This window comes from Sturnus vulgaris, unplaced genomic scaffold (genome assembly GCF_052056855.1).
Source record: "Sturnus vulgaris isolate bStuVul1 unplaced genomic scaffold, bStuVul1.hap1 Scaffold_192, whole genome shotgun sequence".
Taxonomy (NCBI): Eukaryota; Metazoa; Chordata; class Aves; order Passeriformes; family Sturnidae; genus Sturnus; species Sturnus vulgaris.
In genome coordinates, this window is record NW_028276155.1 from 2,527,769 (window position 1) to 2,542,397 (window position 14,629).

General features: G+C 49.2%; 1 protein-coding gene across 1 annotated transcript; it reads right to left on the minus strand.

Moving 5' to 3' along the window:
• Nucleotides 1-9,075: 9,075 nt before the first annotated feature.
• LOC148218248 (olfactory receptor 14I1-like) lies at nucleotides 9,076-10,232 on the minus strand. The gene is made up of 2 exons (XM_088157853.1): nucleotides 9,792-10,232; nucleotides 9,076-9,117 (listed from the first exon to the last, which is right to left on the minus strand). The coding sequence occupies exons 1-2, from the start codon at nucleotides 10,230-10,232 to the stop codon at nucleotides 9,076-9,078; spliced, it is 483 nt and encodes a 160-aa protein (XP_088013979.1).
• Nucleotides 10,233-14,629: the final 4,397 nt, after the last annotated feature.

The following is a 14,629-nucleotide window of genomic DNA, read 5'->3' on the forward strand; positions in this document are numbered from 1 at the left end:
ATGCAATGACAGAACCAGAGAAACAGCTGATCCCAAAGGTACCCTGGGATTTGGCCCAGGAGCACTGTAAGCCATGGGGGAGGATGTAAAGGAATTCTTTCCCCTCCAGGACCCAAAGTGGGATGTGAATAGAATGGCAGGAAGACAGAAGGTACAAGAATATCAGGAGTGGATTGCAAAGGGAATAGAGAAAGCCATCCCCAAATCTATGAACTGCTCAGCTTTATATGCTATTAAACAAGGTCCCTTTGAGTCACCACCTGAGTTCTTAGACAGGCTGAGACACAATGCGTCGTAGCACACCTTTGGACCCAGATCAGATATCGGGATACAGCAGTTAGTGTCATTATTTTTAGGTCAATCCAGCGGTGATATAAGATGGAAACTTCAGAAATTCAGACCCACTGAAGGAAGAAACTTAGAAATATTATTGGATGAAGCCTGGAGGGTGTTTAGCAATCGAGAAGAAGGGAATAAGGGGAAACAAGGAAGGGTGATGGCAGTAGTTAAAAAGGAAGATGAAAATTTTAGACAGGGGCTTCCCCCTCCGCGCCTAGGAAGAAAAGAATGTGCTCTATGTGAGCAATTAGGCCACTGAAAGAATGAATGCCCAGAACGCTGAGGAAAGGGAAACAAAGGGGCACGGGTAGTGGCAAATGTAAATGAAGACTGACAGGAACCAGGGGGATCTTCCCTGGCTGATCCATTGGTTATAATGAAGCCAGGGGAAGGAAAAGATCAAAAGCAAATAAAATTTTTAATTGATACAGGGGCAATGTGTTCGATTTTAAACACAGTTTTAACTCAGGTCGGAGAAGATTATATTATGGTTAAGGGAGCCACTGGCCAAGCTGAAAAGGCTTACTTTTGTGGACCACTAAAATATAAATTGGGAAAACTATAAGCCTTGCATAAATTCTTATACCTTATGCCTAATTCACCACATGCACTCCTTGGAAGAGATTTGCTTGAACAATTGAATGCAACAATCAGATTTGAAAAAGGGGAGATTACTCTGGAGGTGGATACTCAAGAATATATTCAAATAATGAGGTACCCATAGAAGAACAAATGGGTGAAGATATCATCAACCAGGTGTACCCTGGTGTGTGGGCCACTGAGAAGCCAGGAAAAGCTAAGAATGCATCACCAGTAGAGATAAAGCTTAAAGAGGGACAATGACCAGTAAGGATAAAAGAAAATCCCTTAAAAAGAGAGGGTAAGGAAGGAATCCAGCTGGTAATAGAAAAATTCTTGCAATAGGGTCTGTTAAGGGAATGTGAATCTGATTTGAACACTCCCTTATTACCAGTTCACAAACCTGATGGAACGTACAGAGTAGTCCAGGATTTAAGAGCAGTCAATAGAATAGCAGAGGATTTCTGTCCTGTAGTAGCAAACCCATACACTTTGTTAACAGTACTGACACCTTAACTAACCTGGTTTACTGGTTTAGATTTGAAAGATGCTTTCTTTTGCCTCCCTCTCCATGAAGCCAGCCAAAAGATATTTGCCTTGGAATGGAAAAGTGGACACAGGACCCAGCTCACTTGGACTGTACTGCCTCAAGGATTCAAGAATTTCCCCACCATATTTGGCAACCAACTCGCCAAGGATCTCGAGGCTTGGGAAACCCCACCCGGGAAGGGGAGACTGCTACAATACAGAGATGACATCCTGATCACCACTGAGACAGAAGACACTTGCATGCCTTGGATGGTGAATCTCTAAAACTCTTTGGGGCTCCAAGGGCACCGAGTGTCTAAGAAGGAAGCCCAGGTAATGCAGCAAGAAGTCACTTACTTGGGGCATGAAATTAATGTGGGGCAAAGAATTGTGGGGCAAGCCTGAAAAGAGGCTCTAAGAGGCCAAATACCAAAACCACAGACTGTGAAAGAATTGAGAACTTTCCTTCATGGACAGAAGCAGCAATGTCCTGAATGGCAAAAGGCATGCAGGACATGGCATCTCCATCAGCCATGAGGACACAGAGTCAGAACCATTGCCTGTCAATACCTCTGCACAAAATGTGAAAATCACCTTGACCCGAGCCTTGGAATTGACCCAATGTGAGAATGTGAACACAGACATGGATCCAAAGAACACTTTTGGGGCTGTGCATGCTTATGGAGCAATGTAAAAGGAAAGGAGGCTACTGAACTCTCAAAAGAAAAACACTGAACATGCAGAAGAAATTCTGAAATTGCTGGAGGCATTACAGCTCCCAAAGAAAATAGCAATTATGCACATCAGAGCACATCAAAAGGCATACTTGGAATCAGAAAAAGGAAATGAGTTTGCAGACAGGGAGGCAAAAGAAGCAGCAAAAAGAGAGGTACAATTGGAAGGAGCTCTAATCCCAGACAGGAAAATCTCCCTTGAGGGTAAACCAAATTATGACAAAGAGGTTCTGAAGCTAATTACAAATTTGGATGAGACATACAGTAAAGAGGGGTGAGCCCCTACCCCAGAAGGAAGGGTAATCATACCTGGCCATCTAATATGGTTTGTAATAAGGGAGGAGCATAGGAAAAGACACTGGGGACCAGAGACTGTGTATGAACACTTAAATCAGAACATCATGGCTAGAAATTGATACACTACAGTGAAGCAGGTAACTCAACAATGTGATCTCTGCTTCCAGACTAATCCTAAAAACAAAGCCAGAAATGGGTGAAATTGAGAAGGGAAATGTACCAGACCAATTATGGCAAAGAGACTTCACAGAACTCCCAAGAAAAGGGGGGTTTTGTTATTTACTGGTATTAACTGATACCTTTTCAGGTTGGCCTAAGGCTTTCCCTGCTACAACTGCTAAGGCCAGAAAAGTGGTCAAGGCATTAGTCAAAAAGATAGTATCACGATATGGGGGTCCAGCTGCCATTTCTTCAGATAGAGGGCTCCATTTGATTGCAAACGTGGTACATCAGGATAGTGATACTTTAGGTATAGATTGGCAATTACATACCCCATATCATCCCCAGTCAAGTGGACAAGTGCAGAAGATGAATCATTTAATCAAACAGCAAATTGTTAAATTAGGACAGGAGGTCAATCTGCCTTGGCCTCAATCCCTTCCTTTAGCCCTTTTACACACACGAACTAAACCAAGGGCAAAGGAAAGGCTGAGTCCTTTTGAGATCCTGTATGGGCGACCGTATGCAATACAGAAGGGAACATCAGCACAAATAGGGGAAGAAACTATCACAGAACACATGGTGGCCCTAGGGAAACAACTCAGTAATATCAGGAAACATGTAGAAAGAAGCTGGTGTAGGGGATTGGATGGACCAGTACATAATGCACAACCTGGAGATTGTGTGTATGTGAAGTCTCTCACAGAAAAGACTTTGGAACCACAGTAGGAAGGACCATACCAGGTGCTCCTCAGCTCCTTCACTGCCATCAAGATCAGAGAACAAGCAGCATAGAGACATCACACTGGAATTAAAAAGGCTTCACAGTCACCATGGAGAATCAGGCAGGTGCAGCCTGGAAAGCTGTGGCTCTGATGATCACAGCCATGGCTATGGCAGACATGTGTGCAAGACCTCCTATATACAATGGGACTGGCATTTATGTGTGTCAGGGGAAAGCTTCTGACTTTGACTCTCCTAAGTCTCTGTGGCAGGTGTTACAAATATCAAACACAACTCTCTGGACAGGGAAAGATGTCTGGGGATGCAAATTTGCATTTGTTCAAGAAGGATTCCATCAGGGACTTATAAAACCCATTCAAATTGGTACTGAATGTTGTGACACATGCTTTACTAACTTCTGAATTCAGGCTTAAAACAGAGGAATGTGAAACCAAGGCTTTTAGAATTAAACCATGAGGGAACTGTGCTACATCTATCTGAACACAGAACGTGGGCACAAGAGGTTAAAGGGAAGTGACAGATTATTAACATAGAGCTATGTGCCACAAGAAAACAACTGAGGTTTGTATGTGAAGGAAATGTCAACCATGACCGAGATATCTGCCTGGATACACAACAAAGCATCTGTCTCTTCAGAATCCATTCAGTCAACCAGACAACCTTGCTGGTATATATAGATCAGGGTTGTGTATGCCTCAGAACAGCATGCCCCAACATAAGAGTGGACGAGCTCATTGTAAAGGAAACACAACCTGATTTGTGCATTTGTAACTTGGTCAAAATTGAGGGGTGCAATTTCTCCTATTGGGCACCTGTTGTATCACATCAGTATAGAAAGGCAAACATGACAACTGTGCAGGATGTATTGTCTGTGCCCAGAAGAATGAATCTCACTCTAGTTATAGAGCTACTAAAACACAGAGATATTTAGGAAATTCTGAAAGAAATGAGAAGTATGGGAAAGAAGATCTTGATCACAACACACGATGGGACAGACAATAAGGAGACCATAGAAGGTTGGAGGGAGACACATCTCACCACTGGTGGGATGTATTTTTTGGGTGGTCTCCTACTGCAGCAGGGTTTCTACACTGATTGAGTCATCTGATAGTAGTTTTGTTCGTTCTGATTAGTTTAAGTTTTGTTCTTGGTTATGATTTTCTGGAATTTCAAAGAGTCACAGAGAATGGTTACAATGCCTATCCTGTTATCGAATCAACTAGGTAAAGACAGTCATAGAGAGTATGATAGATACCTTAGAAAACAAAAGAACTTTCATCATTTAGAAGAAAAGGGGGAAAATGAGATGGGGAACATCTATGGTTTTGAAAATTCAGAATTTTAAAAGCGTATAATATGCTTAAGCCAGTGGATGAGACTTAGAACACATAGCAGAAACGGTATGTAATGAACCACATAGGAACATAGTTACCAGGAAAAAAACATTAAGATACATTGCAAAAACTCAGCAAAGCAAGACCTGGCTATTGTACAAACCCAACAAAACAGAAACCTGTGGCTCCAGAAACCAGACAGGACCAGCCAGGTGGTTTTGAGTGGGACAAGCTGACCTGAGGGAGAGCCAAACCTCCACTGCATCTGCCCAGAAGCAGAGCTCAAACAGCGAGTACTGAGGAAGACACACAGCCTTCATCCCAAAAACCACCAAACACAACCACCAGGAGAGGTGGCAGCTAATTTTAATACAAAGCAGGAGAAGGCAGAGATGGGTGGGCAGGGAGGTGTGGGCTTGTGGGATCAATGTGTATTTATACCTGGAACCTGTCTTGACCAGGTACACGTGGTTTGGAGGAAATATCCCCCCAGGTGTCCCAGCTGCCAATGAAAGACTCTCTACAATTTCAGTGTCAAGTCCTGATTCCTGAAATCAGGAAAGGTCCAGCAGCTGTGTTGGTTCTGCAGAGCAAAAATGGCCCCTGGTTCCATGGGACCCCAGTGTCACAACTGACTCCTTGCTTCCATGTCACCCCCTCAAGTGTCAAAATGGCCCCTTCGCTCCAACAGAACACAAAGGTTTTGTATAAATATTGAGCAAATCCTGCTTAACACACCTGGGAATATCTGCATTCAAAAGAGAGATTAAAGGTGAGAATGGCACCAGCAGCTTCCATCTACAACAGAGACCCAGGGAAAGGACAGGGACAGAGAATTCAGCTGAAAGACTCAGAATTCTGCTTACAGAGATCATTGCTGGTCACACTGTCCCTCGTAGGAAGGTGACATCATTCCAGGCAGCCTGGACTGAGCATGTGGTTCCTCAGTGGGGTTTCTTGTTCAGGAAAGCTGCTCAGGCTTTTCCATTCTTTCCTCACAAACAGGAAAATTTCTCCTGGGCCTGTGTGCAGGCAGAGCCCTGAGGAGAGCAGGTGGGACATGGTGCAATGGGCTGGGACAGCCAGCTGCAGAGCTCAGGGGACAAGGTTCTGCTGCAGGGCACAGGGATGTCAGTCCCAGGTGGGCAATGTCAGACATGGTGAGGCTGGGGGTGAGGAGCAGGTTGTCCAAACAGGGGCAGCCTGCAAGGGGCTCATTCTTCTGTGTGCCCAGACCTCCTAAGGAGACATTCAGGATCAAGATCACTTGGGAAATGCTTCTATCAGCTCTTCTCTAAAATGGAAAATGAAAAACTATTCATGTGATTAAAAACACAAAAGTCATGAGATGCACATCAAATCCTTCCCCATTAACAAAGCTCCAAATTGACTCCAAGCACCTGCACAACCCCTGATAACTTGAAGACAACTGGAAGAAGACAAGGTGCTCCTGAAAACTTTCTGTATTTTAATCAGCCCCACAGTGGATTTGGGGCTGAGTCCAGGAGCCTCAGACACTGAGAGAAGGTTGAAGAAGCTGCTCAAGGAGTCAGAAGCAAAACTCCAAGTCCCTTGGAGCATCAGTGGCCCCACTGAGGGCAGGGAGTGCCAAAGGCTCCCCAGGGACTGGTGAGAGCAGATCCTTGAGGGCAGGATTGCAGGAGCCCGAGGCTGTGAGCAGGGAACTGCAATGCTGAGCAAGGCCTGGGCTGGCTGGAAGAAGCAGAAAGGCCAAGGCCTGAGCCCAGGCCTGGCCCAGCAGGGCCTGTCCCTCACGGGGGGCTCGGGGCTGTTGCTGGGGCAGTGGGATGGCAGGGGCAGCAAGGACAAATGTCATCAAGCTGCAAGCCCTGCCAGCCTCCTGAGGGAGGGCCGAGGCAGAAGCAAAGTGCAGCCCCTGCCAGGAAAGTTCCTTCTGTGGGGCTGCAGAGGCCCTGCCCGAGCCCAGGGCACAAAGGCCTGGGTGCCTCTGGCCCTGCCAGCCCTGCCCAGCCCTTGGCCATCTCTCCTGCAGGCTGTGCCCCCTGTGCGTGCTGCTCCTGTGCCCTGGCCGGCTGCACACGCCCATCTCGCTGTCCCCCCCAGCATTTCTCAGCCCAGCATTGCTGTGCCCTCCCTGGGCTCCCTGCACCCAGCGCTGCCGGCTCCTGGCACACAGAGCCATGGCATGGCCCAGCCTCACGCTGGGACACCTCGGGCACCAACATTCTGCCCTGGCAGGGACTTTTCTGTCTCCTCACCTCCAGGCTGAACCTTCCAGGCTGCACTTTGGGGAGGTTTCCTTCTCTTCCCACTCCCAAGGAAAGCTCTGTCTCCTGCTGTTCACAAAGAGAGAAGGGCTGGTGGGAGACGTGGTGGTCAGAGGCTGCCTGGGCTACAGAGACCATGAAATAATCGAGTTTTCAATATTCTGTGATAAAAAGAGGGGCATCAACAAAACTCCTATACTGGAATTGTGGAGAGTAGACTGGCCTTTTCAGGATGAAGATTTGGGGATAACTGATTCAGGTACTGATATTTTTAAAGGAAGTGCCCCTTAAAAACAAAGGGATGGACGGGATCCAAGGGATCCAAGAAGGATGCATACACTTCAAGGAATTAATCTTGAAGGAGCAGGAGCAGTCTGTCCCTCTGTGCCAAAAGTGAGCTAGCGAGGAAAAATGACTAGACTGGCTGGGCATGGAGCTTTTTCCAGGAGCTCAAGGAAAAAAGAAGCTGCATCACCTTTTGACCAATGGGCAGGTAACTCAGGAAATATAAATGGATGTTGTTAGATCATGCAGAAAGAAAAGTAGAGAAGTGAAAGCTCAATTAGGACTTAACCTGACCAGTTCTGTGACTGATAACAAAAAATGAGTTTCTCAATACATTAGTGGCCAAAGTAGGAGTAAGGAGAATCTTTATTCCATCCTGGGGAGGATATGGTTAACAAAGATGAGGAAAAGGCTGAGGTACTCAACCCATACTTTGCCTCAGTTTTCAACAATAGAACAAGTTGTCCTCAGGACAAGTGTTCTCCTGAGCTGGGAGATGGGGACAGGGAGCAGAACAGACCCCTGTAATCCAGGAGGAAGCAGCTGGGGACCTGCTGAGCCACTCAGACGCTCACAGGTGTCTCTGGGACTGGATGGAATCCATCCTAGGGGGATGAGGGAGGTGCTGGATGAGCTCCCCAAGCTGCTCTCCATCATTTCTCATCAGTGCTGGCTCAGCAGGGAGGTGCCAGAGGACTGGAAGTGCCAATGTGAGCCCATCCCCAAGAAGGGCTGGAAGGAGGATGTGGGGAAGTGCAGGCCTGTCAGCCTGACCTGGGTGCCTGGTGAGGTGATGGAACAGATCACCTTGAGTGCTATCACAGGGCACCTACAGGATGGCTGAGGGATCAGAGCCAGCCAGCGTGGATTTCAATATCTGCACTGATGATCTGGATGAGGGCATTGAGTGCAGCATCAGCAAATGTGCAGATGGCACCAAGGTGGGTGTGAGTGTGGATGTGCTGGAGGGTAGGAGGGCTCTGCAGAGGGACTCAGACACCACTGTGACACTGACACTGCAGGGTGTCATGGCACCAAGAATCCATTGTGACACTGCAGGTTCTTGTGTCACCAGGGGTCCATTTGTGCTCACTCATCTCCATGTCCCCACAGCAGCACCATGGGGGTGCTGAGCCTGCTGTGTGCAATGCAAACAGGGGCTCCTGAGCCAGTGCTGCCGTGTGTGTGCCTGCAAGGATGCAGCTCCTGTGTGAGCTGGGGGAGAGGCCAGGGCTGCAGAGGGGGGATGCTGTTGGCAGGTGCATGAGGACGCTCTGGGATGCTGCCCTGGGGTGTCCAGTGCACTGGGGATGGATCAGCCCCTGCTCTGCTGCTCCTTGCCAGGGTGTCCCCCTTGCAGGGACCTTGCAGAGCACCAGCCATGCTGTTTGCCCCCAGCCTGCCCATGGCCAGCCTGGGGCTGCTCCCGGGGCTTTTCTCTGCTCAGCACTGGGCTGGCCAAGTGTTGTGGAGAGAGCCTGGCCAAGGAGCCTGGAGCCCCCAGGCCCTGCCCTGAGGCGTCAGCGCTGCCCCAGCAGTGCCCATGGCCTGTCCCTGCTGCAGCCCCGGCACTGCCACCCCCAGGGCTCTGCTCGGCCCTGAGAGCACTCAGGCCCTGCAGCAACACGAGGGCCAGGAGGGCAGCGGGGCAGTGGCACGGGAGCAGCACTGGCAACACCAAGTGCTGCTGCTGCTGCTGGGCACAGCTGCTGTGCCAGCACTGATCTGCCCCCAGCTCTGCACACAGACATTGCTGCTGCAGCTCCAGGGAACGAAACAAAAGGGGCATCTCTGCAGACAACTTTTCTGGGAGTGAGGTCCTTAGGTTCATTTAAAGCCACTGAGATTGCAGCCCCTCATTGACACAATCTGTGGCCACAGAAATCATGGGGAGAAACAAAATGAAATATGGCTCAAAAAATAGTATTTCTCTGTGGAATATGTTAAAATATGAAAAAAAAGGAAATAAAAGAGCAATTCAATAACCAAACCAAACGAGTAGTATCAAAGACGTTTTTATTGGAAGTGATTTACAAAAACTAGGAAACTGTTTACTGTTTGTAAAACCATCCAGTCATCAATGTTTGCACTGCAGCCTTGAGCTCCTGGTTCCTCAGGCTGTAAATAAGGGGATTCAGGGCTGGAGGCACCACCGAATAGAGAACTGACAGTTCCAGATCCAGAGATGGGGAGGAGATGGTAGGGGGCTTCAGGTAGGCAAAAAAGCCAGTGCTGAGAAACAAGGAGACCACAGCCAGGTGAGGGAGGCAGGTGGAAAAGGCTTTGTGCCGTCCCTGCTCAGAGGGGATCCTCAGTACAGCCCTGAAGATCTGCACATAGGAGAAAACAATGAACACAAAACAGCCAAATACTAAACAGGCACTAAGAGCAAGAAGCCCAAGTTCCCTGATGTAGGAGTGTGAGCAGAAGAGTTTGAGGATCTGGGGGATTTCACAGAAGAATCCCCCCAGGGCATTGTCATGGCACAGGGGCAGGGAAAATGTATTGGCTGTGTGCAGCAGAGCATAGAGAAAGCCACTGGCCCAGGCAGCTGCTGCCATGTGGGCACAAGCTCTGCTGCCCAGGAGGGTCCCGTAGTGCAGGGGTTTGCAGATGGACACGTAGCGGTCGTAGCACATGATGGTCAGGACGGAAAACTCTGCTGATATAAAGAATATAAAGAAGAAAACCTGTGTAGCACATCCTTCATAGGAGATGTTGCTGGTGTCCCAGAGGGAATTGTGCATGGCTTTGGGGACAGTGGTGCAGATGGAGCCCAGGTCAGTGAGGGCCAGGTTGAGCAGGAAGAAGAACATGGGGGTGTGCAGGTGGTGGCCGCAGGCTACGGCGCTGATGATGAGGCCGTTGGCCAGGAGGGCAGCCAGGGAGATGGCCAGGAAGAGGCAGAAGTGCAGGAGCTGCAGCTGCCGCGTGCCTGCAAATGGCAGCAGGAGGAAGTGGCTGATGGAGCTGCTGTTGGACATTTGCTGTGTCTTGGCATGGGGATCTGTAAGAAAAGTAATGATGGAATAGTTCAGTTTGGAGAGGACTTGAAATATCCCAGCCCAGCTTGGTGGCACTTTCCCCCCACTGCCTGCCCAGGACTCTGCTGCCTGGAGCTGTCCCTGCCAGCAGCTGCTTCCCTGTGCCCAGGGCTGGGCCCTGCCAGTGCTGCCAGAGCCCAGCCCAGCCCTGGGGGTTCAGCTCTGCCCTGCACACCCCTCCCAGCACAGGGCACTGCCCAGGGTCAGCTCTGCCTCTGCAGGCTCTGATGGCAATGTCATAGCAATCCTGAGGAGGCTGGAAAAGTGACACTGATGCTGCCTGTGAGGGACCCTGTGATAATTTCTGTCAGTGCCTGCTTTATTAAAATCCAAGAAAAAAATATTATATTTTTTCCAAACTGAACTTAGAGATTAATATCTATATGCAATTTCCCTTCTACGCAATGAAGAGCAGTAGATTATAAAATCATGATTTTCCCGTTTATGCAGGCCCTGCCTCAATGTGCTCCTTGTCTAATCTACCTAGAAACATTCTGGAGTTAAATGTTATGCTGGGAGCAGTTCTGAACTATGCAGCATCCTCACCACACAGGGAGAACACTTCCAAGCCTCACTAGCTGTATCCTTCCACCCAGACCTTGTCCCCCAGTGCTGGGAGCAGCTCCCAGGGCTGGCTGAGAGCTGTCCCTGGCAGGCAGCAGAGTCCCTGCCCCAGCACAGCACCCTGGGCTGCAGGACCCTGCTCTGCACCACAGCCCTGGGTACCCCTGGTTGCTCTGCACAAGAGATCATCAGAGAATGTACTCACACAGTCTGCAGGCATTGGGATGTTCCAGCTTTAGGAGATCACTGCAGGAGCTGCAGCTGCATTGTCCTGCAGCCAGAGGCTTCCTGTGCCAAGGGCTGGGAGTGATTCTGCCCCAGGCACTTCTGAGCATCTTCCCAGCCCTGACTGATTGAAGCTCTCTGTGCCTCTGTGCTGTGCCCGGGGTGGCTGCAGGCAGTGCCCCAGCACTGCTGGGCTGGGAGAAGAGCTGCTCATCAAGAGAAATGTGTTTTTGAAGCTCTTCTTGGTTGCCAGGATTGCCTTCTGAGCCAGGAGCCCAGCCCAGCTTAGCAGTAGAGATACAGCACAAGGACTTTAATGACCCTCTTGGGGATTGGGGGTGAGTCTCTGAGCATCAGTCCCTGAGTGGGAGCTGAAGAAACCTCTCAAGAACTCCAAGTCACAATCAAACTCCAATGTTTTCTAAAGTTTTAATGGGTCCCACTGAGGGACACAACTGAGAAAGTGTCCCCAGGTTCAAGTTAGAGCAGGAAATTGGAGGCAGTGATGACAAGTAGGGACAAAGTGAAGCCAAGTCTTGGTGCCCTGGAGCACAGCAGGGTCTGTGCCACCAAGGGCTGGGAGGAGACACCTTGTCCTGAGCCACTGGGGCCTCCTGGCACAGCCCCAGCAAGGCTGGCCACTGGCACCCCTTGTCCTGCCCTCAGCATCCCCCCACATCCCAGTGGCCTCAGGGATGTGCTGGGACAAGTCCCTGGGGAGCCTTGGTCAGGAATGGCCCTGGGGGCTCCTTCATGCTCCCAGGGACTGCAGGTTTTTCAGAGGACTTTGGGTTTTGCTTTTTCCTTGGATTCTGTGAGAGCTTTGTGTAATCATGGCCTCCAATTATCTGCTTTAATTAGTCTCTTGAGAGCCTTTGTCAGTAAGAACACTCAGCGGGGCTGATTAATGCTTCAAGATACTTCAGTTTTTTAAGGTACTTGGAGGTTCCCTTTTGACATCAACTCTTTTAGTAGTTTATGCAATCATGGCCGCAATTATCTACTTTAATTAGACCCTTGAGAGCTTTATATTGACACTCAGTGGGGCTCATTAATATTTTGAGATACTCAAGGTTTTAAAGGTAGTTTGGATTTTCCTTTCCTCTCTGACTCTCTGAGAGGGTTTTGGGCAATCCTGGCATCCAGTTCTTTCCTCCATGGAGTCCATGAGGAGCCTGTGTTGGGGATGGACCTCAGTGGGACCCATTAATGCTTTGAGACACTTTGGGTTTTTCTTCTGCCTTTGACTCGTGGAAAGGTTTGTGCAATCTCCTCTCAGGCCCTGAGGTTCAAGGGCTCAGCACCAAATGCACCACGGGGCTCCTTGGGATCAAGCAAGTCCTGACAAAACATGGCTCTGCTTTGATTTCCCTCTGGGCTGGTGCCATTCATTAGGAAGATTTTCAAATCCAGTTATGGAGAAATATTTCCAAGAGATTCCAAGAAATACACATTCCTATTTTGAAGAGTGTATTTCATTGTTATTCTCTTTAGACCGGAGGTGATTCCAGCATTCTGTGATTGATATTGATGCAGGGTCTCTCCTCAGGTCTGGCCTGCTCACAGAAGCTGTGCCTTGAGGTCTGACCCAGTGTGGACAACCTTGCTGCACATTCCCCAACTCCATCCTGTCTGTCCTCACTCACCTGGGACCTGCTTTGCTTGGAGAACTGGCTGCACACAGGCCAAAAAGAGTGTTCCCCCCCTTTTTAATTTTTTTTTCTGTTTTGAAGCAATCTACAACTCCTTAATGTCCTCATTGAAAACAGACACCTTCTATTAGTGTACACTAAAGCCAAGGTGCCACCAAGCAGCTTCCCCTTCCCCAAGGCAGAACCCTGTAAGAAATATTTGAGACCTTTGGACTCCTTGTTTCCCTGAGGCCTTGCAGTGTCACAAAGGCCCCTTGGTTCTGCACTGTCACAATGGAGATTTGGGTCCATGGGGCCCCACAGTGTCACAATGCTCTTTTGGGTTCCATGAGGCCATGTTCTATCACAATGGACTTTTGGCTCCTCGAGGTTCCATACTCTCAACAATGGTCTCAGTAGTTCCAGAGTGTCACAATGGACTCTTGGTTCCAGGTGGCCCCACAGTGTCACCGTGGTCTCCTTGGTTCCACAAGGCCGTGCAGTGTCACAATGGCTCACAGGTTCCATGAGGCCCCACAGTGTCACAGTGGACCCTTAGCCCCATGAGTTTCCCCAGTGTCACAACGGTTCCTTGGCTTCACGTGGCCCAGGTGTCTCACAATGGGCTCTTGGTTCCGTGGGGCCCCACAGTGTCAAAGGGGTCTCCTTTTCCCTGTGGCAACCAGCAGCAAACCCCACTGTGTTGGAGGTTGAATTATGCCCTTTTCTTTCAGTGGAATTTTCTCCCATTTTTATGCTAAGTAATTGTGGCTACACCTTAAAACGACAGATAATGTTCTCTCGTAGGGGGGTGGCTGGAGGGGGAGGGGGGGGAACCGGAAAAGGAAAGGTGGGATAGGGGGGTCTGGAGCAGGGGACTCTCTCTTGCTTGGCTCGTGGAGTGGGAAGACAACCTGGGCTCTGCTCTGGCATCTTCCCCTGCCATCCCAGCACTGAGATCCACGCTCCCTGCCTTTGGACATCACTCTGCTGCTCTCCTAGCTCACCCTACTACCTCCGGACACTCTGCTGAGCACCACGACCGACACCGTGAGGGGGAGTCACTTTCCCCATCCCCTCTCACCCCTGGGCCGCGGCCGCCATCACCCAGCCCTCTTCAACTGCGCAGGACCTGCCCTGCCCCCACAGCACCGGTAACAGCACAGGGAGACGGCCTGCGGCCAGAAGGGACTGGAGCGGAGCTAGACTGTTCTGTTGCCAATTTTTATAGCTGTTGTTGTTTTTCTGCTTTGTTAGATACCAGTAAAGAACTGTTATTCTTATCCCCATATCTCCTGCCTGAAGGTGTCTGAATTGGACCTAAAATAATTAAAAGGGAGGGGGGTTGCACTCTGCATCGCAGAAAAGGGGCTCCTGCCTTTCCTTAGACCATACCTGTCTTTCAAACCAAGACAGCTTTTGGCGCCCAACGTGGGGCATTGCCTGAGGGCATTGAGAGAGGGGTAGAAAAGGGGATAACAGTTCTTAAATTACCCAAGCTTGTGGTAGGTGACACCATGCTGTCCAGCTTACCCTGGATTGGCCTCCATGTGGTCACTGCTATATCTCTCCCATTTGTAAGCCCTTTTTTAAACATGAGTTTCATAACCAAGGTTACTGTGGCTATTATCCAGTTTATTATGTGGGTTGATCAGTTGAGGAATTCATGGATTTTTAATTTTCTCTGGAAGATGGCCACATGGATTCAGAGCTATCACACTCAAGTGTGTGTTTCTGGGGCTACTTCAATAATGGTACTTACTGTGAGGAAGTGGCAACAGGTGAAATTTTTTCTCAACCCATCACAGGGTTTTTGAAGTTCACCCCACCAGTCTTCAAGGGGTTCCAATCCACTTTAAATGCTAATGACATTATATTGTGGCTAGTGTTGCTTATATCCCTGTTAAACCTGTTCTA